Source organism: Oncorhynchus mykiss, chromosome 2, assembly GCF_057628025.1.
Source record: "Oncorhynchus mykiss isolate SJ-2025 chromosome 2, ASM5762802v1, whole genome shotgun sequence".
In the NCBI taxonomy this organism is placed as follows: Eukaryota; Metazoa; Chordata; class Actinopteri; order Salmoniformes; family Salmonidae; genus Oncorhynchus; species Oncorhynchus mykiss.
Window position 1 is genome coordinate 46,992,588 of NC_143023.1, and position 27,951 is coordinate 47,020,538.

The window sequence follows — 27,951 nt, forward strand, 5'->3', positions numbered from 1 at the left end:
ACAGCATGTGTTCAATATTTTCTAATTGTGTGTTGCTTTACCATGCGGTGGTACAAACGGAAGTACACACAGACTCAAACTAGCTAGCTTTTAGCAAGTTGAAAAGAAAATTACATGTGCGTCAAATACAGAAAACGCAGGCTAGACATGTGGCAAAAAAAACTCATATGCATCTGGTGGACATCTGACAGGATGTGAAAGAGGCTTGAGCCAGCTAAAGGTAGCCGCTAAATTATTAGTGACCAGTATAGGCTTGACCCGCTAGCGATTGCAGTTAGCTTAGCGTTAGCGTATACCGTTTTACTCTAAAAATAATACTCTGTAATATATAACACTTGGGTTGGGAGATGGACCTTAGACCATATAAACGGAGTAGAAAATAAACCACTTTCTTACCTTCGAGGAGCTATAAATCAATACATTTAAACCAGAATATTAGCTGGCACCCTTTTGTCTTATTTTATTCCATGGGCTAGCCTGTTTAAGCAGCAAACCCAGGCATCTCCAAGGCAAGATTGCTAACAGTTTTCACTCAATCAATTTACACATTTTAACTGTACAATTTCAACATAAAAGGTACTCAGATTTCGACTAAAATTGTCTATAGATAATGTGCTTGTGTAAAAGGCATACTTGTTTTAACAGAATAATGAAAAAGGAGGCAGGAGGAAATGTTTAACGTTCACAGTTTCTCCTTTGAGTGTTGAGGGGAGACACAAAACGCTGTTCTCGCGCCCCTACCACGCCCACTGCTGGTGGCAACAGGAATAAACAATTCCCAATTGAAATCCTTGGGAGGACTCAGCCCAAATAAGTGTATTACAACAATATCAAAAACGTGTGAGATTTATGTATGGTTCTTAAATTACATTTTCATTTTAGTGATTGAGCAGACGCTAATTTCCAGAGCGACTTACATTATTGCATTCCTCTTAAAATAGCTAGGTGAGACAACAGCATATCACCATTGTAGAAGGCATCTTTTACCTCGACAAAGTAGGTATCGGTAAAACCAGTAATAGTAGGAAAAAAGACAAGCACATTTTAAAAAATTATATATATATATGATGAACAACACTCGTCCTTTTGTCTCGCGCGCTGTGCATCAAACTATTTTTAAACAGTCTTTTCTGCATTAGTAACCAAGTGGGAACTGGGACTTTACCACCATTGTAGCGCCATTGAGACCACCTGTATTTTGAAGTGGTCAATTTAATTGTTCTACTATTTCTATGAGTTGGCAGACAAGTTGAAAGGGTACATAGCTAGTGACAGCTAGTGTGTTGTTTGAACAGGTTTAAAGCCAAGTGGTTGGTGATTTACTGCCATCTACAGTTATTCAGTGTTTGCTCACGAGTATAATTCATTGGCTGATACCCCTGATGGAATTATGTGATCCTTCCTTCACCCATAGGAATGCTCACACAGTTGACTTGAAAATGGTGCAAGCCCTCAATGTCCATGCCGTAACGTGTTTTCTCCATCCTCTATTTAACTCTAAGGTGGTAAATTCCCACTTCACACTTGGTTACCAAATGGGCACGTTCCTATGCCCAGACGTTGCTGACGCATGCTATATTTTATGTGCATGGATAGGTATTTTACATATCAGCTAACTACATCATATGTTATAGCAACCCGGTGCCGAGCATTGATCCCGTATTACACTAATTCAAGCTTTTCTGTTTTACGGAAATTTTGTTCTGAAATCTGTTGACTGTGGTCATACATTAGCTTGCTAGCTACACCGCACCTCTTAGAAGCCAGCAACAATAAGCAAGACTTAGCAATAATTAAGGTCGTGAGTGCGGAAATTTTATATATATGCCATGCAAAACAAATAATAATTCTGTAAAACATTTTGAAAGCAATACATGCATTGAACAAAACAAATATGTTCCGAACACATTTTGCAGGATGAAAATACATAGGCCTATCAATATAATATATAATTTATAATTTTTGGTATGAAGCTGTGACATTTATATAGGCTATTAAAATATATGACAATATTATTTCAAATGTATGTCACTTTATATGAGTTAAATATATATATATATATATATGTCACGTTTTTTTCGTATGGGCACACGAGCCCTTGTCAACAGAATATATTTAAATATATTTACAGTAATTATAAGGTTTACTGAAATAGGGATTTAGAAGGAAAGCTGAGAGGCTCGGTAGAGTGGTGAAAAGGTATAGCAAAGCCACAATGGGACAGCTCTTCAGTGCATCCGTCACTGGAGGGTACAGGAAAAAAGACAAAAAGTTCAGTCACATGATAGGTTTCGGTTTTGGAACAGTTTAGAAAGGACAAAGAAAAATTCGAGACAAAAAAAAATACGATCGCGCATGTCTGTCGAAAAATATTCATAGCCTTATTAGGCTATTTAAGTTTATGCTTAGAAAAATGATGATTTGCCTCTACAATCAAGGCAGATTTGTTTTGAAGTGGTAGCTACTACAACAACTGATCATCACATCGTCAAAGAGATACCGCATAGCATCAATAGACCACCGCCAATGAATTGCGTCTGGTCTAGTATTACCGAAACCCTAAAATGCATGCCGAGTTCATTGTATGGGATCATTATCAACCTCTGCAAATCCATAGAGGCAGAATGAATAACGAACGTTTTGTGGGTGACAATCGCGAAATAAACACGGACATGCTTTCATGATCACGTGCTGTACTGTAGGCCTATTTAGGGTAAACTCCGTCCTATGTGCGCCTGCGGTATAATAATGCCCGTCATTGGAGGAAAAACGAAATTGACAAGACAGGCCTATAGCCTACCCGTCACACCGACAAGCAAGACATACAGTCCCTGTAGAGCTAACGAGCCTTCCTTTATCTCTATTAGCCCTTCAAATCAACGCTGTGACAATGATAAAAACTGAATATATTCTTAATGGCACATTTTGATTTAAATGTCCATATTTCTACGTGTGACATCAAATAGCCAAACTTACCACTGTCACTGGCGAAACCATCTCTCAATCGATCACTATAGTATATATTCGCAAAGCAACTGGAGATTGCGACACTGAGCTGCGGCCGTTTTCCCGCACTGTACGGTTCACTAAAATTGCTGTAGTCTTTGTGATGCGTATTGTTTTGGTCCCTTTTCGGGGCAGACTGGCATAAGGGGAGGAGGAAAACCGACCATAATTGTAGGTGGAGATAGACTTTAGGCACCGATAGGGTGCCGTTAAAATATCCGACCAATTAACAGACAGGAACAAAAAAAAGAGGCAAGGTTAAGAGAATTTAACGCCCCTTTTAATACGAGGTCTTTTGACTGCTGTTTACCTATCGAAGCAGATGGCCTGTATTTACATCTAGTCTGATTACACATTTCACTTTGTTACACTGTATCTCTGTACATTTACATTGTGGTAACATTGTTCCATTGTAGACTATGATGAACAACACACTCGTCCTTTTGCCTCGCGCGCTGTGCATCAAACTATTTTTAAACAGTCTTTTCTGCATTAGTAACCAAGTGGGAACTGGGACTTTACCACCATTGTAGCGCCATTGAGACCACCTGTATTTTGAAGTGGTCAATTTAATTTTTCTACTATTTCAATGAGTTGGCAGACTAGTTGAAAGGGTACATAGCTAGTGACAGCTAGTGTGTTGTTTGAACAGGTTTAAAGCCAAGTGGTTGGTGATTTACTGCCATCTACAGTTATTCAGTGTTTGCTCACGAGTATAATTCATTGGCTGATACCCCTTATGTGCATGGATAGGTATTTTACATAGCAGCCAACTACATCATATGTTATAGCAACCCGGTGCCGAGCATTGATCCCGTATTACACGAATTCAAGCTTTTCTGTTTTACGGAAATGTTGTTCTGAAATCTGTTGACTGTGGTCATACATTAGCTTGCTAGCTACACCGCACCTCTTAGAAGCCAGCAACAATAAGCAAGACTTAGCAACAATTAAGGTCGTGAGTGCGGAAATGTTCCTTCAGAATAAAAGTCCTGTAATGAATATGGTGAAAATTATACGAGCGGGATTTTCCTTCAGAATAAAAGTCTTGTAATGAATATGGTAGAAATTATACAAATGGAAATGTTCAAAATTCATAAGATTTTATGAAGCAATGTTAGCTGACTTAGAATTTTGTTTAACAACATCAAAAAAGGGAATAAGTTAAAAGGCTTGATAATATTATAGCATTGACAATATTGTTAACAGCATAAAAGGGAAACTTCATCGCTAGACATTATTTGTGTTGTGTTTTTCCAGTTTGCCTACATAATTATGAGTAATGAGAGGGTGTTTCAGACATAATTATGCAGTGTAGCAGTATTGTTTTTATTTTTGGGCTGGGAGAGTTCAACCAATGGCGTCATTGGTTTATTGAGCCTGCAGTCTGATCTTAAAAGGAATGGAGTTATGTTTTCTAGCAATTATTGTGGCTTTTGTGTTTTGCATATTGCACACTCACTTGAGTAGATATGGTTGTCCTTGTTCAATAAAGCCATTGGACTTGTCTCAACGATGTTCCTATCTGCCACGACATTGCAGGATATCTAGGTTGACTCATTTTCCCTAGCTTTCTAAAGACAACAGCCTGATGAGAGCCATACTTCCTTGTTCCCACCCTCGAACACAGGTGTTTCAAAACAGGGGTGGTACAAGTTTACAGGTTCACTGTCTATCCAAGACTGCTAAATAATTAGCCACAATGGCTGTTTATGATGATTCCTGTTTCCAAGAAGAGCTGGGTGACATTTTTTATTTCTTAATGTTCTTTTAGATAGGAACATAAAGCCATATTTATTTGAGCTGGAATACACTGAAGAGACAGCGAGAAAAATTATTTGCAAGACCAGCAAGCAGCAGTGGCAGCCGAGACCAGCTGGGCCAGGCCTCAGGGGGATAAATGACAAACGAGTAAGTTGTTTTGCTGTCAGCAGCTAGCTAGCAAGATAATCTCTCTTTTAACCGAGACAGTGTTGTTCAGTACAGTACCATTTGGGGATCGATTCCGCCATAACGGGGCTTGCAAGAACCCCTACAAGCCAAGTTTAGATAACTGTGTTTTTTGCTATACCTAAAAGTTACTTTAGTATAACGTTATAGCTAGCTAACTAGCCTAGCTAGCCTCAGTGCTTCTCATTAGGAGCAAAACTGTATAAATGTTTTGATGATGATGGTGGATAGTAAAGGAATTACTTTGGCTTGATGACTCATATTAGTCTTAGAGTAACTATACCCGTGTGTTGTAGTTAGCTAGCTAGGGAGCGGTCGAAATTGACTCAATTGTTACCCAGAGGAAAATGGGGGAGGGTCATGCTTTTTCAATTTCAGTCAGGGAGGGTTTAGTATTTAAAAATGTAGTCCAGGGGAGGGTCATGTAATTTTGTTTATCCATTAAATGTAATATTGCTCAGTGTTTCAGAATTAGTTATTATTATGTCTCATCTGTGCCCGATGCTCCCCCTCATACCTGATTCTCTGCTGGACGCGCAAAATATCAACTACGTCTAGTGTGGTCTCAATCAAATGATCCATAGCCTATACTATTGGCTATAGACCTAGGATATACAAAGAGCATGCTTGGAGAAGCACAAGGCAAAGCTACTCCCCCCCAAAAAAAGGTCATATCTGTGCATGCGATCTAGGCCTACTGATGTCCTCTTTAGTTTTAGAGGGAGAGTGCGATGATGAGAGGGATGTAAGCTTGATGGCACAGAGAGAGAGGGTCGCCTCGCTACTAATCCTGAGGAAACTATGCAGTATTTTATTTTTTTATGTATTATTTCTTACATTGTTAGCCCAGAAAATCTTAAGTGTTATTACATACAGCCGGGAAGAACTATTGGATATCAGAGCGACATCAACTTACCAACATTACGACCAGGAATACGACTTTCCCGAAGTGGATCCTTTGTTCGCACCACCACCCAGAGCATTTGATCTGATTCCAGAGGCCAACCCAAAACAATGTCGCCACAGAAGAGGTAGATGGAGTGTGATTCTGGTCAGACTTCAGAGGCGGGCACACCACCCACCGCTTCCGAGTATATTGCTCGCCAATGTCCAGTCTCTAGATAGCAAGGTAGGTGAAATTATGGCAAGGGTTGCTTTCTAGATGGACATCAGGGATTGTAACATACTCTGTTTCACAGAAACATGGCTCTCTCAGGATATGTTGTCGGAGTCGGTACAGCCACCGGGATTCTTTATGCGTTGCGCCAACAGAAATAAACATCTCTCTGGGAAGAAGAGTGGGGGTGTGTGCTTCATGATTAACAATTCATGGTGTAATCGAAACAACATATAGGAACTCAAGTCCTTTTGTTCACCTGACCTAGAATTCCTCACAATCAAATGCTAACCATATCTCCCAAGATAATTCTCGTCGGTTATTGTCACAGCTGTGTATTTCCCCCCTCAAGCCGATACCACGACGGCCCTCAAGGAACTTCACTGGACTCTATGCAAACTGGAAACCATATTTCCTGAGGCTGCAATTATTGCAGCTGTGGATTTTAACAAAGCAAATTTGAGAACAGGGCTACCTAATTTCTACCAGCATCTTGATTGTAGCATTTGTGCGGGCAATACACTGGATCACTGCTACTCTAATTTCCGTGATGCATACAATGCCATCCCCCGCCCTGCCTTCGGAAAATCTGACCACGACTCCATTTAGCTCCTCCCGTCCTATAGGCAGAAACTCAAACAGGATGTACCCATGACAATTCAACGCTGGTCTGACCAATTGGAATACACGCTTCAAGATTGTTTTGATCACGCGGACGGGGATATGTTCCGGGAAGCCACAGAGAATAATATAGATTTATACATTGATTCGGTGAGTGAGTTTAAGGAAACGCATTGGAGATATTGAACCCACCGTGACTATTAAAACCTACCCTAACCAGAAAGATGGAAAGATGGCGGCATTCGCTCAAAACTGAAAGTGCAAACCACCGCATTTAACCATGGGAAGATGACTGGAAATATGACCCAATACAAACATGTTAGTTATTCCCTCCGCAAGGCAATCAAACAAGCAAAATGTCGGTATAAGGACAAAGTGGAGTCGTAATTCAACGGCTCAGACACGAGATGTATGGGGCAGGGTTTACAGGCAATCAAGGACAACAAAAAGAAAACCTGCCACGTCTCAGACACCGACATCTTGCTTCCAGACAAAATAAACACCTTCTTTGCCCGCTTTGAGGATAATACACTGCCACCGATGTGGGCCCACTACCAAGGACTGCAGGCTCTCGCTCTCCTTCTCGGTGGCCGACGTGAGTAAGACATTTAAACAATCTAACCCTTGCAAGGCTGCCAGCCCAGACGACATCCCTAGCCGTGTCCTCAGAGCATGCGCAAACCAGCTGGCTGGTGTGTCTACGGACATATTCAATCTCTCCTTACCCCAGTCTGCTGTCCCCACATGCAAGATGGCCACCATTGTTCCTGTACCCAGGCAAAGGTAACTGAACTAAATTAATATTGCCCCGTTGCACTCACTTCTGTCATCATGAAGTGCTTTGAGAGGCTAGTCATGGACACCGGGTAGCCTCAGAGAATAATATTGATTTATACGTTGATTCGGTGAGTGAGTTTATAAGGAAGCGCATTGGAGATATTGAACCCACTGTGACTATTAAAACCTACCCTAACAAGAAACCGTGGATAGATGGTGGCATTCGCGCAAAACTGAAAGTGCATCAAGGACAACAATCACCTCCACCTTACCTGCCACCCTAGAACCACTTCAATTTGCTTACCGCTCCAATAGGGCCACAGACGATGCAATCGCCATCACACTGCAGACGGCCCTATCCCATCTGGAGAAGAGGAATACCTATGTAAGAATGCTGTTCATTGACTACAGATCAGCATTCAACACCAAGTTCATCATTAAGCTTGAGGCCCTGGGTCTCAACCTCACCCTGTGCAATTGGGTCCTGGACTTCCTGACGGGCCAACCCCAGGTGGTGAAGGTAGGAAACAACATCTCCACTTCGCTGATCCTCAACACTGGGGCCCCTCATGGGTGCGTGCTCAGCACCCTCTTGTACTCCCTGTTCACCCATGACTGCGTGGCCATGCACGCCTCCAACTCAATCATCAATCATCACTTTTGCAGACGACACAACAGTAGTAGGCTTGATCACCAACAATGAAGAGACAACCTATAGGGAGGAGGTGAAGGCACTCGGAGTGTGGTGTCAGGAAAACAACCTCTCACTCAATGTTAATTAAACAAAGGACATCTCGGACAAACTGAAATGGTCAAACCACATAGAGAGTGTGGTGAAGAAGGCGCAAAAGGGCCTTTTCAACCTCAGGAGGCTGAAGAAATTTGACTTTTGAGAGCATCATGTTCAGCTGTATCACTGCCTGGTACAGCAACTGCACCACCCACAACCCCAGGGCTCTCCAGAGGGTGGTGCGGTCTGCACAACGCATCAGCGGGGACAAACTACCTGCCCACCTACAGCACCCGACGTCACTTTTACAGATTCACAATTGAGAGTATTCTGTCGGGCTGTATCACCGGCAGGTAAGGCAACTGCACCGCCCACAACTGCAGGGCTCTGCAGAGGGTGGTGCGGTCTGCACAACGCATCACCGGGGGCAAACTACCTGCCCTCCAGGACACCTACAGCATCAGACGTCACAGGAAGGCCAAAAATATAATCAAGGACAACAACCACCTGAGCCACTGCCTGTTCACCCCGCTACCATCCAAAAGGTGAGGTCAGTACAGGTGCATCAAAGCTGAGACCAAGAGACTGAAAAACAGCTTCTATCTCAAGGCCATCAGACTGTTAAACAGCCGTCACTAACACAGAGAGGCTGCTGCCTACATACAGACTTGAAATCATTTGCCACTTTAATAAATGGATCACTAGTCACTTTAATAATGCCACTTTAATAATGTTTACATATCTTGCATTACTCATCTCATATGTATATTCTGTATTTTATACCATCTATTGCATCTTGCCTATGCTGCTTGGTCATCGCTCATCCATATATTTATATGTATATATTCTTATTCCATCCCTTAGATTTGTGTATATTAGGTCGTTGTTGTGGAATTGTTAGATTACTTGTTAGATCGGAAAAAGTATTCCGCTACACTCGCAATAGTATCTGCTAACCATGTGTATGTGACCAATAATTTGATTTGATACTGTTATAATTGATTTAAGGAAGCTACTTATCAGAGTTATTGACTTCACGATAAGCAATATTCAAATAATTTGTATTACTTACATTACTATGAAGCGGCAGCTGCGCAGATGGACAGGGCATGGGTGCTAAATGTAGGCTTATTCGAGATGGCCTAATTCATTTAAACATTCTTCATTTTATTTTGACTTTAGGCTGCTGACAACAAGGGCTTTGTGTTCGAGCCTATTTCTTCCTATTCAATAAAGAGGTAGGCCTAGACATTAAAGTCTACTAAATTAAAGTCTACTATCCATATATTTTGTCAGTGAGGGCCTTGGTGTGTTTGAATTGAGTGGGTATGTGAGGGTATTGTTGCTTGTATGAAAGAAAATGGCTGGAAGCATAGGCTTACCCCTTGTTAGCTTAAGAATTTGAAAAACAAATGCATGGACCTGATTATATGCTGTAAAGCGAAGTATAACAACGCTTTAGTCCACAATGCTTTATGCTGGATACAAGCTGTAAAATGCCGGGGAAAACATGCATATGGGATATCATTGGTTTGTCTCTATGACATTCAGAGGCTTGAGTTTACAACTTCTACAGTGACTTCGGAAAGTAATCAGAACCTTGGACTTTTTTCACATTTTGTTACATTACAGCTTCATTCAAAAATGGATTAAATAGTTTTTTTCTTTCATCAGTCTACACACAATACCCCATAATGGCAAAGCAAAAACAGGTTTTTAGAAATTGTTACTAATTTCAAAATAAAACCTAAAATATCACATTTACATACGTATTCAGACCTTTTACTTCAGTACTTTGTTGAAGCACCTTTGGCAGCGATTACAGCCTAAAGTTCTAGGCACACCTGTATTTGGGGAGTTTCTCCCATTCTTCTCTGCAGATTCTCTCATGATCTGTCAGGTTGGATGGGGAGCGTTGCTGCACAGCTATTGTCAGGTCTCTCCAGAGATGTTCGATTGGGTTCAAGTTCGGGCTCTGGCTGGGCCGCTCAAGGACATTCAGAGACTTGTCCTGAAACTCCTGCGTTGTTTTGGCTGTGTGCTTAGTGTCGTTGTCCTGTTGGAAGGTGAACCTTCGTCACAGTCTGAGGTCCTGAGCACTCTGGAGCAGGTTTTCATCAATGATCTCTGTACTTTGCGCCATTCATCTTTCCCTTGATCCTGACTAGTCTACCAGTTCCTGTCGCTGAAAAACATCCCCACTGCATGATGCGGCCACCATCCTGCTTCCCCGTAGGGATGGTGCCAGGTGTCCTCCAGATGTGACGCTTTTGCTCTGACATGCACTGTCAACTGTGGGACCTTATATGGACAGGTGTATGCCTTACCACAGGTTGTAAAAACTCATCAATGGAAACAGGAAACAGGATGCACCTGAGCTCAATTTAGTCTCATAGCAAAGGGTCTAAATACTTATGTAAATAAGGTATTTTGTATATATATATATATAACATTTTCAAACATTTCTAAAAACAGGTTTTTCGCTTTGTCATTATGGGGTTTTGTGTGTAGATTGCTGAGATGTCATTTTTATTCATTTTAGAATAAGGCTATAACATAACAACATGTGGAAAGACTCAAGGGGTCTGAATACTTTCTGAAGGTACTGTATAGCTGAGGAGACATTTACTTTGTTTGGGAAGTAATGTGTAATTCTGTCACTATCAGTTGATGTTCAATATTTCAACAGGGTATTAAATAACATACTAACTCTAAATCAGTCAGGAGCTATCCAGATACCCTAAGAAGGAATAAATTATTTGGTCTTTATCATTATAATTATTTCAAGGCTATAGCCTGCCATTTTAAGAATTATGTTATGAAGCATTTGTGACACGCTACAGGCTGGCAGGAGCGCCCAAATGAAGAAAAGCGCATATAAGTCTAACTGATGATATGTGGCTCCTGTGTTGAAAAACAAATGTATTTTTCTCGAATTCATTGATGATCAGATACTACAGTTGTAACTGGTTCTGACGCGGTACATATTTACTGTTGATAGACAGCACTGTTCCAAACTTAGACTATCCTATTTTTGAACAATGGCCTGTATAGAAATCAAAACATCTCCAGTGCAACAGCATGCGCTCATTTGTTGTCATGCTCTGTTGTGGTTTTAAAAAAGATTCAGCTTTTCTCCAGTCATGTAAAATTACGTAGAATTGCATGAAATGCGTTTATAAATTATTATTTTTTTCTCAGACCTGCAAATAAGATGATAGATTCATGCAGTGCGTTTACTATAATGGAGATCTTTTTAGCCCTACCCTTTTTTGTAACTAGGGGGCAGTATTTTCATTTTTGGATAAAAAACGTTCCCGTTTTAAACGGGATATTTTGTCACGACAAGATGCTCGACTATGCATATAATTGACTGCTTTGGATAGAAAACACTCTGACGTTTCCAAAACTGCAAAGATATTGTCTGTGAGTGCAACAGAACTGATGTTACAGGTGAAACCCAGATACAAATCCAACCAGGAAGTGCCCCATATTTTGAAAGCCCTGCATGCCAATGACTCCTTATATGGCTGTGAATGGGCTACGAATGAGCTTACGCCTTCTACGTATTCCCCAAGGTGTCTACAGCATTGTGACGTCTTTTTACGCATTTATGTTGAAGAATAGCCGTAAGGGACCACATTGAGCAAGTGGTCACATGATGGCTCCCGCAGAAAATCTTGCGTAAAGTACAGAAGTAGCCATTTTTCCAATGGCTTCTTATGAGAAACCAATTGTCCCGGTGGATATTTTATCGAATAGATATGTGAAAAACACCTTGAGGATTGATTCTAAACAACGTTTGCCATGTTTCTGTCAATATTATGGAGCTAATTTGGAAAAAAGTTTGGTGTTGTAGTGACCGCATTTTTCTGTCAATTTCTCAGCCAAACGTGAAGAACAAATGGAGCTATTTCGCCTACAAAAATAATCTTTTTGGAAAAAAGGAACATTTGCTATCTAACTGGGAGTCTCCTGAGTGAAAACATCCGAAGTTCTTCAAAGGTAAATGATTTCATTTGATTGCTTTTCTTATTTTCGTGAAAATGTTGCCTGCTGGTAGCAGAGCCTAGCATAGCATTATGCCATGATAAACTTACACAAATGCTTGTCTAGCGTTGGCTGTAAAGCATATTTTGAAAATCTGAGATGACAGTGTGATTAACAAAAGGCTAAGCTGTGTCGCATTATATTTAATTTGTGATTTTCATGAATAGGAACGTTTTCTAGGGATGTTTATGTCCGCTGCGTTATGCTAATTAGTTTGAGGCGATGATTACGCTCCCGCATGCGGGATGGGTAGTATCAAGAAGTTAATAATAATAATACATAGGACTTATATAGCTCTTTTCAAGGACCCAAAGTCGCTTTACAATTTGTAGAAAAGAAAAACAAACAAAACATCAGACAAAAGAAAAACATGAATAAAGAAGGGAAAGAGTGTGATGTATCAGTATATGTGTAGGGTTGGGATTTGGATACGAACCCGGTTGAGGGGAAGGGGTATTGTAAGAGTTTGTAGTGTATTTCTTTCCGTGTGTGTGGTGGTAGGCCACGTCAAAGAGGAGGGGGTTTAGGAGGGACTGAAAGTTAGTGATGACTCTGAGTCATGAATGGCTGGAGAGAGGGACTTCAAGAGCAACCCTGGAGAAGGTCCTGTTGCCGAAGCTCTGAAGCTTCGACCTGGGGATGACAATGTGGCCTGATGTGGCAAAACGAAGTGCACGTGTTGGTTGGTAACGAAGAAGGTCTCCGAGGGAAGGGAGGGCAAGGTGGTGAAGGGTGTTATAGGTCAGTAGGAGGATCTTGTAATCAATGCATTGGGAGACAGAAAGCCAGTGGAGTTCACGGAGGACGGTGTGATGTGCTGCCAGGACTTAGTGTGGGTTAGAAGTCAGGCTGCATAGTTTTGAACCATTTGGAGTTTATGGAGGGAGCTTGAGTAGATGTCGGTGAGTAGTGCATTGCAGTAGTCAAGATGGGAGGAGATGAATGCATGTATGAGGGTTTCAACGGCAGGCCCGGAGAGGGAAGAATGAGGATTTGACAATATGTCTTAAGTGGTGGTTAAAGGAGAGGGTGCAGTCCAGGATGACGCCAAAGTTGCGTGCATGGAGGGAGGGACAAACAGTGGTGTTGTCAATGGTCAGGGTGAGGTTGCCAGCTTTGGTGAGGGTGGATTTGGTGCCTATGAGGAGGAGTTCCGTTTTATCACTGTTGAGCTTGAGGATGTTTTGTTGCATCCATGTTTTTATTGCAGAGCGGCAGGATTCAATGCGCATCAGAGGTGGGTTGAGGAGGGTTTTGGTGCCGAGGGAGATCTGGGTGTCATCGGTGGAAGTCAAGGTTGAAGTGAATGAGGAGCTGACCAAGGTGGAAGCTGTAGATTATGAAGAGTAAGGGACCCAGCACTCCCCGGGGGGACACTCTTTTGGGGTGGCAGGTAGCCTAGTGGTTAGAGCGTTGGTCCAGTAACCGAAAGGTTGCTGGATTGAATCCCTGAGCTGACAAGGTAAAAGTCTTTCTGCCCCTGAACAAGGCAGTTAACCCACTGTTCCTCGGTAGGCTGTCATTGTAATGTAAGAATTTGTTCTTAATTGGCTTGCCTAGTTAAATAAAGGTAAAATAAAAAACTCATAGTGAAGACTGGGTTCGTGCAGATAACCAACAATTTACGACGTTTGGAATGAGACTAACGTGAGGCAAAAAAAATCATTAATTCAAAGACTAGGTGATTAGATATTCAAATATCTGAAAGTTATGTTAGGAAAATTATAACTTTATTATCTGAATATTTTCCTTGGTGCCCCGACTTCCTAGTCAATTACAGTTACATGATTAATCAGTTTAATCTCGTAATAATAATTACAGAGAGTTATTTGATAAAAAAGTATTCAGTTTAATGACGCCAAAGACATGACAGTTTCAATTGGTGATGTCATTGGCCCCGAGACCTTGAAGTAGTTGTTTTCCTCGCTCTGCAAGGGCCGCAGCTTTTGTGGAGCGATAGGTAACGATGCTTCAAGGGTGACTGTTGTCGATGTGTGCAGAGTGTCTCTGGTTCTTAAACCAGGTTGAGGCGAGGAGAGGGACGGAAGCAACACTGTTACACCTACAAATCATCTTACTCCATGACCACTATCCTTGCGTACCATCCTCCTGAAGCTAATGAATCATTCCCATCTGAACTATCTGAACTACTCAGCATTGCAGTTCCACTCTCCCCTCGCTTAATGTTGCTTGGCGATATGAATATTCACACGGACTCAGACTCAAAACTTGCCTATGATTTCATTGCTGTTCTGGACTGTTTCAATATTACCCAACATGTACATTTTCCCACTCACATCAAGGAACACATACTTGACCTCGTCTGCTCTGTTGTCCTCAACCTAACAGTATTTCCACCTCCCTGTTCCCACTGTCTGACCACAAGATCCTTAATTTCTCTCTTACCTCATACTCACCCCACTGTACACACTAAGGCCTACAAACTCCACCTACAGAGATGTCCTTGGTGCTGCCAGGTCCACTTACTTCTCCAACATCACCAAAAGCTCTAATAAGAACTCCCAGACAAAGTTCTCCACTGTCAGCAAACTACTTCAGCCCCTTGATAACACCTACTCTATTCCCTCCACTGAACTCTGCAACTCCATCCTTCAGTTTTTCAAGGACAAGATCACCAATAACGTAATTATTGACTGATCAATCTATCTCAGCCACTCCTCCCAGTCAAATGTAACCCGGCTCTCCGAATTTGCCTCCATTGACTCTCCCTATCTCTCAAATCTTATCATGTCATTCAAGACTACAAATTGCTCCCTGGATCCTCTCCCCACTGTTCTTATCAAAGCTTGCCTGCCTACTCTCTGTCCATATACAGTATCACACACATTCTCAACCTCTCCCACGGAACTGTCCCCTCCAATTACAAAACAGCTCTAGTCACACCCATCTTAAAAAAGCCAGGACTGGACACCACCATCCTCTATAACTTCCACCCCATTTCGAACCTTCTCTTCCTTGCCAAGACTCTGGAACGTACTGTTGCATCCCAATTAGATACCCACTTGTTAATCAACAACCTGTTCGAGCCCCTTCAGTCTGGTTTCCGCACCCTTGATAGTACTGAAACTGCACTCCTCAAAGTTAGATCTCCTCACTTCTGCTGATGCTGTCAACATCCTGATTCTCCTTGACCCGTGCCGCTTTTGACACAGTAAGCCATCAGATTCTCAGGCATGAGGGTTTGGGTGTACCGCACTGTCCTGGCTACAATCATACCTCACAAAACGGATCCACTACATCTGGCTCAATGGCCACACCTCAGACTCAGCTATATATATATATATATATATATATATATATATATATATATATATATATATATTTTTTTTTTTTTTTTAATTGAACCTTTATTTAACTAGGCAAGTCAGTTAAGAACAAACTCTTATTCTCTCACATTGATTACATCATTACATAGCATGCCATAATTTCACAAATAGTGGCAAACTCTTATTTTCAATGACGGCCTAGGAACGGGGGGTTAACCGCCTGTTCAGAACAACAGATTTGTACATTGTCAGCTCGGGGATTTGACCTTGCAACCTTCCGGTTACTAGCCCAATGCTCTAACCACTAAGCTACCCTGCCGCCCCAGGTGTGGGTAAGTCATCCATACATCAATTGTCTTAAAATAATGTATTTACTAACTAAGTAATTCACAGAAATGCATAACAAACAGTAGATAGTTACAAGGAAATGATAGCGGAGTTTCCCTAGTGGGATAAACCGGCATTGCGGCTTGGTGTACAAAAGGGAAGTGGGGGTCGACTGAGATAAGACAACACACAGTTGATAATTATAACAATTGAAATGCAAATCCTTTGCACATGAACTCTCACTCATTCGGGAATAACTGCAATCAATATATATATTTATGCTCAGTGAGTCGTCGGGATCTCTGTTGAAAAGTTTGTTTCTGTTGGAGAGTCTGTCCGCCCTCTCTCTCTCTCTCTCTGTCGTGCTTAGAATGGATAGTTCAGAGTGACATTCATTCATGTCGTTATAGATAGATGTTTCGGTGGTTGTCGGTCTTCGTGTTCAATGATACCGAATTCCTAGCTGCAGACTAATAATTAATATCAAAGACTTGTTCTTATTCTGTCGGTATCGATAGTCTAAGAGTTTAACCACGTGGGATGGTTAAAAGATTCAGCAATCGTCTGCAACCTTTGTCCTCTCGTATTTGAGAGAAACATGGTCTGTTGAGAAATTCTCACGGTGGGGGTTTTATTCGGAAAAGCCAGGTCCTAACCGTGTTCACTGGGCGTGCCAGTGACTTCAGTGAAACTTTACACAGAAATACAATTCTCTCACATTACATCATTACATAGCATGCCATAATTTCACAAATAGTTTAATCTTTCCTCATTCATCCTGTACAGCAATTAGATGTAAGCCTCATATCTGAGGCTATTATATAAACAGCGTTATGGTAATGTGGCCATATTGTCTCCCAAGAGTTTCACAAAATTGTACCAAACGGACCAGTTCGTAGCTGGATTCTTCACCGATCCTTTATACCTTCTCCAGAACATAAATGTTGTTTCGACCTCAAGTTCTGTGAGGTGGAAGAAATTCATTTGTTCTCTCTACAAAAACTCACTCTGTCTCTATACTGTGGCCGTGAGGAGATAATCTCCTTGAGGAATTTACGACCTGAGGTTGCAGCAGCCTGGGTGTAGGAGTCAGAGAGAGGGGGATGGGGCTTGCTGTACCCAAAGAGGGCAACATCATGACAAAACGCTACTAGCGCACATCACTTACTACCTAGCCATTTCACACCATTTACATAGGCAATGTATTCAAATGAGGAGACAATGGGGAGAGACAGTTCAGTTATTTTGATTTTGGAGTACAACGAGGCCACCAACACGGCCGCTGGAGCAGGGGTGACACAGGTAACCATAACCAACAGGAATAGCATGGTTAAGAGAAAAATTGTGCTTCCCAAGTGGCACAGCGGTCTAATGCACTGCGATGAGTCAAGATCGAAAAAGGGGGGTAATATACAACTTTAAAAAATTAAGACAATAAATCACCAGGTTGTTGCCAAGTTTCAGTTAGGAGGAGGAAGGCTTTGTTGTTCAATGATCCAGTGTTGAGAAGAGCAGTTAGTATTGTGAGGCTGAGAGTTGAGTTTATGGATAGTTGAAGGGAGCACTTTCGTCATGGTTTACAATACGAGAGGATGGATTGGGAGCAGGACGCGAGTGAAAGCGTAGAGACTTAATGTTGCTACCAGTAGTATAGTTGACGACCAGTTGTGAAGTGAGCCAAATGCAGGCAATCAACAAGGGTAATCGGATAGGATTTCCAGAGAGAGGTATGGCGAGGGAAATCCAAAATAGATAAATTCCCAAAGTGATAATCTAGGGAACCAGGAGGCCAGCTATCAGAGGAAGAATCCAGGCAGTTGAAGGTGACCAGAGCAGCGCAGTCCAGACTCAGATATAGCTAGCCAAGGTTGTAAAAGTCACACCTCTAGTAGGCCTAAAAGTGGACAAAAACAACAGGCCGAAAAGTAGAGAAAAACAAACACAACTTTGATGTGTTCGTTTTTCGTTAAAGAGTCAACACTGTTACTAAACAGGTACCAGCGAGAAGTGGCAGTCAAGCATGGCGCCAGCAGATACTCTTACCCAGAAATGACACCACTGACTCACGAATGACATACCACATGCACTTTCCTGCAGTGGTCTGGGAATCCACAACCTTCTGGCTACTTTGCAATGTAATTTTTAGGCTACAAAACAAAGAACAGTTTCTAAAACTGCATATCTAAGGATCTTGTCTGTCCTAGGAGTGAGGGTAAATTATCTCTGTATGTGTAGTTCCCACCGTGAAGCATGGAGGAGGAGGTGTGATGGTGTGGGGGTGCTTTGCTGGTGACACTGTCAGTGATCTATTTAGAATTCAAGGCACACTTAACCAGCATGGCTACCACAGCATTCTGCAGCGATAAGCCATCCCATCTGGTTTGGGCTTAGTTGTACTATCATTTGTTTTTCAACAGGACAATGAGCCAACACACCTCCAGGCTGTGTGAGGGCTATTTGACCAAGAAGGAGAGCAATTTAGTGCTGCATCAGATGACCTGGCCTCCACAACCCCCCCGACCTCAACCCAATTGAGATGGTTTGGGATGAGTTGGACCACAGAGTGAAGGAAAAGCAGCCAACAAGTGCATATGTGGGAAATCCTTCAAGACTGTTGGAAAATAAAATGGTCTGACGGGGATGTGGACATACTCGGTACACAAATCCCACAAGAAAGAAATGATCTCACTCCAATAAATCTTTATAGAAAGTTAGCAAAAATAGATATGATCTTGCTACCATGGAAAGGAAAATACCTGTCTATTTGTAAAATGTTACGTTCTGACCTTTTATTTCCTTTGTTTTGTCTTTATTTAGTATGGTCAGGGCGTGAGTTGGGGTGGGCAGTCTATGTTTGTGTTTCTATGTTTTTTCTATTTCTGTGTTTGGCCTGATATGGTTCTCAGAGGCAGCTGTTTATCGTTGTTCCTGATTGAGAACCATATTTAGGTAGCCTGGATTTCACTGTTGGTTTGTGTGTGTTTGTCTCTGTGTGTGTGTTTGTCGCCACGCGGTACTGGTTCGGTTTGGTTAATGTTCACATTTATTGTTTTGTGTCTCATAGTGTTCAGTGCTTTTTTTATTAAATTCGTCATGAACACTTACCACGCCGCATCTTGGTCTGATCCTTACTCCTCTTCAGACGAAGAGGAGATCTGCCGTTACATGGAAAAATCACCCTGATTATCTTTTTAGTCATTTCACAGTTTACCTATTTATGGTTTTGCCTACACCTAGTGACCTGCTTTTTAAATTATATGAACAAAAAAATATTCAATTTTATTTGGAATGGCAAGCCAGACAAAATTAAAGGGCCTATTTATATAACGAATATGAATTCGGAGGGCAGAAATGATTAAATATTAAAGCATTAGACCTCTCACTAAAGGCATCAGTCATACAAAAGTTATACTTAAATCCAAACGGGTTCTCTAGTAAATTGGTAAGAATGTCTCTCCCCATGTTCAAGAAAGGCCTTTTACCCTTTATTCAGGTTACAACTGCTCACTTTTGGGTTGTTTGAAAGGGAAGTAATCTCCAAAATATTATTTTTTAAACAAGCCTTAGAATGTTGGTTGCAATTTCAGTTTAATCGACCTGAAAAGAAAGAACAAATAATACAACAAATATTGTGGTTAAACTCAAATATACTAATTGAAAAAAATAAAAAAATGTTTTGATGAAATGTTTAAAAAAGGTATTTTTTGGAATGATATCATAAATAGGACTGGTGGAGTTATATCACACCCACATATGGAAATGTCTGCTCTACCCAGCCAACTAATTGCAGCATTACCACAAAAATGGAAGAGGCAAGTAGAAGGGGAAAAAAGTAAGGAACTTGTCTGTCGGCCCTGCATTAAAGAACATAAAGAACAGTGTGATAAATGAAAATGTCATTTGAGGACCAAAAAATGTACAGCTGTGCCATGTAAATTGCAAAATAGTTGGGAAGAGATTTTCAATGTACCCATTCCATGGCACATGGTTTATGAATTGACACGCAAAACAATGCCGGATTCAAAACTTAAAATGTTTCTATTTAAATGACTATACAAAATTCTTGCAACCAATAGAATGTTATATGTATATGGGGGATACAATCTTCCCAGCTCTGCAGATTTTGCTGTGAGGAGGCAGAGTCATTAGATTATTTATTTTGGTACTGTCCAAATGTAACTTGTTTTTGGTCACAGATCCAGGAATGGCTGAAGACTTGCAACATTTGCCTAAAACTAACTCTGCAGATAGCAATACTGGGTGATTTGAAAAGCCATAGTCAATCTATCAATAATATAATAATTATTTTAGCAAAAATGTTTATCTTTAATTTACAATCTGTAGAAGCTATGAGAATAGAAAGGTTCAGTACTTTTGTGAAGCATCACCGCACAGTTGAAAAATATATGGCAAATAGAAATCCAAAATGGATGGGATGGGATAGATGGGATGGGTTGAATGGAGCTGAAGGGTGGGACTAATATCAAGATAACCAATGTAAAGCATACAGGGTCTGTAAAATGTATATAGGTTCAGAAATGTTGTGAAATAGCACAGTTATAAATATAAATCAAACTGGATGGACATCAGAAATAGAGGAAGGACTAAAAACAAACTAAATATAACTATTGTAAAATACACTGCTCAAAAAAATAAAGGGAACACTAAAATAACACATCCTATATCTGAATGAATGAAATATTCTTATTAAATACTTTTTTCTTTACATAGTTGAATGTGCTGACAACAAAATCACACACAAATTATCAATGGAAATCAAATTTATCAACCCATGGAGGTCTGGATTTGGAGTCACACTCAAAATTAAAGTGGAAAACCACACTACAGGCTGATCCAACTACAGGCTGGTCCTTAAAACAAGTCAAAATGAGGCTCAGTAGTGTGTGTGGCCTCCACGTGCCTGTATGACCTCCCTACAACGCCTGGGCATGCTCCTGATGAGGTGGCGGATGGTCTCCTGAGGGATCTCCTCCCAGACCTGGACTAAAGCATCCGCCAACTCCTGGACAGTCTGTGGTGCAACGTGGCGTTGGTGGATGGAGTGAGACATGATGTCCCAGATGTCCTCAATTGGATTCAGGTCTGGGGAACGGGCGGGCCAGTCCATAGCATCAATGCCTTCCTCTTGCAGGAACTGCTGACACACTACAGCCACATGAGGTCTAGCATTGTCTTGCATGAGGAGGAACCCAGGGTCAACCGCACCAGCATATGGTCTCACAAGGGGTCTGAAGATCTCATCTCGGTACCTAATGGCAGTCAGGCTACCTCTGGCGAGCACATGGAGGGCTGTGCGGCCCCCCAAAGAAATGCCACCCCACACCATGACTGACCCACCGCCAAACCGTTCATGCTGGAGGATGTTGCAGGCAGCAGAACGTTCTCCACGGCGTCTGCAGACTCTGTCACCTCTGTCACATGTGCTCAGTGTGAACCTGCTTTCATCTGTGAAGAGCATAGGGCACCAGTGGCGAATTTGCCAATCTTGGTGTTCCCTGGCAAATGCCAAATGTCCTGCACGGTGTTGGGCTGTTATTTGTTTGAGCATTTGAGCAGTTTAGTTTGTGTCTGTAAAATGTGTATAAGGTATATAAACTGAAGGTAGAACCTTAAGTGTTTATTGGTTTACTCTAATTGGGGAAGGGTGGTACACGGACAAGTTCTGGCCTGGTTTAGATCTTATCTGTCGGAAAGATATCAGTTTGTCTCTGTGAATGGTTTGTCCTCTGATAAATCAACTGTCAATTTCGGTGTTCCTCAAGGTTCCGATTCAGGACCACTATTGTTTTCACTATATATTTTACCTCTTGGGGATGACATTCGAAAACATAATGTTAACTTTCACTGCTATGCGGATGACACACAGCTGTACATTTCAATGAAACATGGTGAAGCCCCAAAATTGCCCTCGCTAGAAGCATGTGTTGCAGCCATAAGGAAGTTGATGGCTGCAAACTTTCTACTTTTAAACTCAGACAAAACAGAGATGGTTCTTCTAGGTCCCAAGAAACAAAGAGATCTTCTGTTGAATCTGACAATTAATCTTAATGGTTGTACAGTCGTCTCAAATAAAACTGAAGGACCTCGGCGTTACTCTGGACCCTGATCTCTCTTTTGAAGAACAAGACTGTTTCAAGGACAGCTTTTTTCCATCTATGTGACATTGCAAAAATCAGAAACTTTCTGTTAAAAAATGATGCAGAAAAATTAATCCATGCTTTTGTCACTTGTAGGTTAGACTACTGCAATGCTCTACTTTCCGGCTACCCGGATAAAGCACTAAATAAACTTCAGTTAGTGCTAAATACGGCTGCTAGAATCCTGACTAGGACCCAAAAATTTGATCATATTACTCCAGTGCTAGCCTCCCTACACTGGCTTCCTGTCAAGGCAAGGGCTGATTTCAATGTTTTGCTCCTAACCTATAAAGCATTACATGGGCTTGCTCCTACCTATCTCTCTGATTTGCTCCTGCCGTACATACCTACACGTATGCTATGGTCACAAGACGCAGGCCTCCTAATTGTCCCTAGAATTTCTAAGCAAACAGCTGGAGGCAGGGCTTTCTCCTATAGAGCTCAATTTTTATGGAATGGTCTGTCTACCCATGTGAGAGACGCAAACTCGGTCTCAACCTTTAAGTCTTTACTGAAGACTCATCTCTTCAGTGGGTCATATGATTGAGTGTAGTCTGGCCCAGGAGTGTGAAGGTGAACGGAAAGGCTCTGGAGCAACGAACCGCCCTTGCTGTCTCTGCCTGGCCGGTTCCCCTCTTTCCACTGGGATTCTCTGCCTCTAACCCTATTACAGGGGTTGAGTCACTGGCTTACTAGGGCTCTTTCATACCGTCCCTAGGAGGGGTGCGTCACTTGAGTGGGTTGAGTCACTGATGTGATCTTCCTGTCTGGGTTGGCGCCCCCCCTTGGGTTGTGCCGTGGCGGAGATCTTTGTGGGCTATACTCTGCCTTGTCTCAGGATGGTAAGTTGGTGGTTGAAGATATCCCTCTAGTGGTGTGGGGGCTGTGCTTTGGCAAAGTGGGTGGGGTTATATCCATCCTGTTTGGCCCTGTCCGGGGGTGTCCTCGGATGGGGCCACAGTGTCTCCTGACCCCTCCTGTCTCAGCCTCCAGTATTTATGCTGCAGTAGTTTATGTGTCGGGGGGCTAGGGTCAGCTTTTTTATATCTGGAGTACTTCTCCTGTCCTATCCGGTGTCCTGTGTGAATTTAAGTATGGTCTCTCTAATTCTCTCTTTCTCTTTTTCTTTCTCTCTCTCGGAGGACCTGAGCCCTAGGACCATGCCTCAGGACTACCTGACATGATGACTCCTTGCTGTCCCCAGTCCACCTGGCCGTGCTGCTGCTCCAGTTTCAACTGCTCTACCTGTGATTATTATTATTTGACCATGCTAGTCATTTATGAACATTTGAACATCTTGGCCATGTTCTGTTATAATCTCCACCCGGCACAGCCAGAAGAGGACTGGCCACCCCACATTACCTGGTTCCTCTCTAGGTTTCTTCCTAGGTTTTGGCCTTTCTAGGGATTTTTTCCTAGCCACCGTGCTTCTACACCTGCATTGCTTGCTGTTTGGGGTTTTAGGCTTGGTTTCTGTACAGCACTTTGAGATATCAGCTGATGTACGAAGGACTATATAAATACATTTGATTTGATTTGGATTTTTCTAGGATTTGCGGGGAATAATAATACATTCTGAAAAAAGTATGTATGTATGAATGTATGTACAGTTGAGGTCGGAAGTTTACATAAACTTAGGTTGAAGTAATTTAAAACTCGTTTTTCAACCACTCCACAAATTTCTTGTTAATAACTATAGTTTTGGCAAGTCGTATAGGACATCTACTTTGTGCATGACACAAGTAATTTTTTCAACAATTGTTTACAGGCAGATTATTTCACTTTTCACATTTGAGTCAATTGGAGGTGTACCTGTGGTCGACCTTCAAGGCCTACCTTCAAACTCAGTGCCTCTTTGCTTGACAAAGAGGCACTTTCTTCAATGGAAGAAATTTGGGACCACCAAGACTCTTCCTAGACCTGGCCATCCATGAATGGTTTGTCCTCTGATAAATCAACTGTCAATTTCGGTGTTCCTCAAGGTTCCGATTCAGGACCACTATTGTTTTCACTATATATTTTACCTCTTGGGGATGACATTCGAAAACATAATGTTAACTTTCACTGCTATGCGGATGACACACAGCTGTACATTTCAATGAAACATGGTGAAGCCCCAAAATTGCCCTCGCTAGAAGCATGTGTTGCAGCCATAAGGAAGTTGATGGCTGCAAACTTTCTACTTTTAAACTCAGACAAAACAAAGATGGTTCTTCTAGGTCCCAAGAAACAAAGAGATCTTCTGTTGAATCTGACAATTAATCTTAATGGTTGTACAGTCGTCTCAAATAAAACTGAAGGACCTCGGCGTTACTCTGGACCCTGATCTCTCTTTTGAAGAACAAGACTGTTTCAAGGACAGCTTTTTTCCATCTATGTGACATTGCAAAAATCAGAAACTTTCTGTTAAAAAATGATGTAGAAAAATTAATCCATGCTTTTGTCACTTGTAGGTTAGACTACTGCAATGCTCTACTTTCCGGCTACCCGGATAAAGCACTAAATAAACTTCAGTTAGTGCTAAATACGGCTGCTAGAATCCTGACTAGGACCCAAAAATTTGATCATATTACTCCAGTGCTAGCCTCCCTACACTGGCTTCCTGTCAAGGCAAGGGCTGATTTCAATGTTTTGCTCCTAACCTATAAAGCATTACATGGGCTTGCTCCTACCTATCTCTCTGATTTGCTCCTGCCGTACATACCTACACGTATGCTATGGTCACAAGACGCAGGCCTCCTAATTGTCCCTAGAATTTCTAAGCAAACAGCTGGAGGCAGGGCTTTCTCCTATAGAGCTCAATTTTTATGGAATGGTCTGTCTACCCATGTGAGAGACGCAAACTCGGTCTCAACCTTTAAGTCTTTACTGAAGACTCATCTCTTCAGTGGGTCATATGATTGAGTGTAGTCTGGCCCAGGAGTGTGAAGGTGAACGGAAAGGCTCTGGAGCAACGAACCGCCCTTGCTGTCTCTGCCTGGCCGGTTCCCCTCTTTCCACTGGGATTCTCTGCCTCTAACCCTATTACAGGGGTTGAGTCACTGGCTTACTAGGGCTCTTTCATACCGTCCCTAGGAGGGGTGCGTCACTTGAGTGGGTTGAGTCACTGATGTGATCTTCCTGTCTGGGTTGGCGCCCCCCCTTGGGTTGTGCCGTGGCGGAGATCTTTGTGGGCTATACTCTGCCTTGTCTCAGGATGGTAAGTTGGTGGTTGAAGATATCCCTCTAGTGGTGTGGGGGCTGTGCTTTGGCAAAGTGGGTGGGGTTATATCCATCCTGTTTGGCCCTGTCCGGGGGTGTCCTCGGATGGGGCCACAGTGTCTCCTGACCCCTCCTGTCTCAGCCTCCAGTATTTATGCTGCAGTAGTTTATGTGTCGGGGGGCTAGGGTTAGCTTTTTTATATCTGGAGTACTTCTCCTGTCCTATCCGGTGTCCTGTGTGAATTTAAGTATGGTCTCTCTAATTCTCTCTTTCTCTTTTTCTTTCTCTCTCTCGGAGGACCTGAGCCCTAGGACCATGCCTCAGGACTACCTGACATGATGACTCCTTGCTGTCCCCAGTCCACCTGGCCGTGCTGCTGCTCCAGTTTCAACTGCTCTACCTGTGATTATTATTATTTGACCATGCTAGTCATTTATGAACATTTGAACATCTTGGCCATGTTCTGTTATAATCTCCACCCGGCACAGCCAGAAGAGGACTGGCCACCCCACATTACCTGGTTCCTCTCTAGGTTTCTTCCTAGGTTTTGGCCTTTCTAGGGATTTTTTCCTAGCCACCGTGCTTCTACACCTGCATTGCTTGCTGTTTGGGGTTTTAGGCTTGGTTTCTGTACAGCACTTTGAGATATCAGCTGATGTACGAAGGACTATATAAATACATTTGATTTGATTTGGATTTTTCTAGGATTTGCGGGGAATAATAATACATTCTGAAAAAAGTATGTATGTATGAATGTATGTACAGTTGAGGTCGGAAGTTTACATAAACTTAGGTTGAAGTAATTTAAAACTCGTTTTTCAACCACTCCACAAATTTCTTGTTAATAACTATAGTTTTGGCAAGTCGTATAGGACATCTACTTTGTGCATGACACAAGTAATTTTTCCAACAATTGTTTACAGGCAGATTATTTCACTTTTCACATTTGAGTCAATTGGAGGTGTACCTGTGGTCGACCTTCAAGGCCTACCTTCAAACTCAGTGCCTCTTTGCTTGACAAAGAGGCACTTTCTTCAATGGAAGAAATTTGGGACCACCAAGACTCTTCCTAGACCTGGCCATCCAGTCAAACTGAGCAATCGGGGGAGATAGGGCCTTGGTCAGGGTGGTGATCAAGAATCCGATGGTCACTCTGATAGACCTCCAGAGTTCCTCTGTGGAGGACAACCATTTCTGCAGCACTCCACCAATCAGGCCTTTATTATGGGAGAGTGGCCAGACGGAAGCTACTCCTAAGAAAAGGGCACTGGACAGCCTGCTTGGAGTTTGCCAAAAGGCACCTAAATGAATCTTAGACCATGAGAAACAAGATTCTCTGGTCTGATGAAACCAAGATTGAACTCTTTGGCTTGAATGTGAAGCGTCACGTTTGGAGGAAACCTGGCACCGTCCCTACGGTGAAGCATGGTAGTGGCAGCATCATGCTGTGGGGATGTTTTTCAGCGGCAGGGACTGGGAGACTAGTCAGGATTGAGGGAAAGATAAATGGACCAAAGCACAGAGAGATCCTTGATGAAAACTTGCTCCAGATCGCTCAGGACCTCAGACTGGTGGTTTACCTTCCAACAGGACAACGCCCTAAGCACACAGCCAAGACAACACAGAAGTGACTTTGGGACAAGTCAAAAACGACTTCATCCATTTTAGAGTTAGCCTGTAACATAGCAAAATGTGGAAAAATTGAAGAGGTCTGAAGATTTTCCAAATGCACTGTACATATTTCACCTTACACAATGTCCACAATGGGTGCCCATTTTACTCAGGAGCACTTCTAACCCCAAGGTCATCTTTGCCATTATTGTGGACCTTTAAGAGTGGGAAATCAGCTTTTTATCCAAATATTTGCATAATAGATAGATTATATTTACATGTGCATAGGTAATCCCTATGACATGCATTGACTCCAACTGAGCATATATTTTAGGAGGCTCAAAAATAGAGAACACAATACCGTGAACTGCAACCAGGAACCGAACCACTTAATGCAGTCATAGGTTGTATGTATGTCTATGTACAGCCTTATACGGATATGATTGAAGCCTAGGCTATAATAGGCTACATAATTCATTTTTGTTTGGAACGCAAGCAGTTTTTGGCAAGCAAGCTGTTGGAATTGTTGAAGCCCAACCTGTCTAATCATCAATAAGATAATCAAGGAATTAGACAGGCAAGTCAGTCTGATAGCGCTTCATCAAACACTACACCATTGCATCGGTCGTTATTTGTTGATGGTCGGAATTTGGCACCATTAAAGATGCACTTTGCAGAAATCGCTCAGCCATCTCCTGGTTAATAAAATTTGAATAGTTTGCCTAATTTCAGTTTGTGACAAAACAAGCAGGTTTAGTGTAGAGAATCATAACCATAGGCAAAAAAGCAGAAACTGGATCAGCAGCACAACCAGGTGGACTGGGGGGAAGGGGAAGGTAGGAATCATCAAATCACATTGTATTGGTCGCATGCACATGGTTAGCAGATGTTATTGCGAGTGTAGCGAAATGCTTGTGCTTCTAGTTCAGACAGCGCAGCAATATCTAACAAGTAATCTTACAATTCCACAACAACTACCTAATACACACAAATCTAAGTAAAGGAATGGATTAAGAATATATAAATATATGGATGAACAATGACAGAGCAGCATAGGCAAGATTCAATAGATGGTATAAAATACAGTATATGCATATGAGATGAGTAATGCAAGA

The 27,951-nt window shown here is 42.0% G+C and overlaps 1 protein-coding gene and 1 long non-coding RNA gene across 2 annotated transcripts in view; both read right to left on the reverse strand.

Moving 5' to 3' along the window:
* tmem86a (transmembrane protein 86A) overlaps positions 1-3,260 on the reverse strand; it is a 49,688-nt gene extending 46,428 nt beyond the window's left edge. Inside the window, exon 1 of the mRNA XM_021564083.3 lies at positions 2,977-3,260. Within this exon, the coding sequence (XP_021419758.1) occupies positions 2,977-2,997 (21 nt within the window). The 5' untranslated portion in view covers positions 2,998-3,260. The remainder of the gene's footprint in view (positions 1-2,976) is intronic.
* The window catches only part of LOC149985120 (uncharacterized), a 414,522-nt gene that overhangs the window by 149,610 nt on the left and 236,961 nt on the right, over positions 1-27,951 (reverse strand). The gene's annotated exons all lie outside the window — the stretch shown is intronic.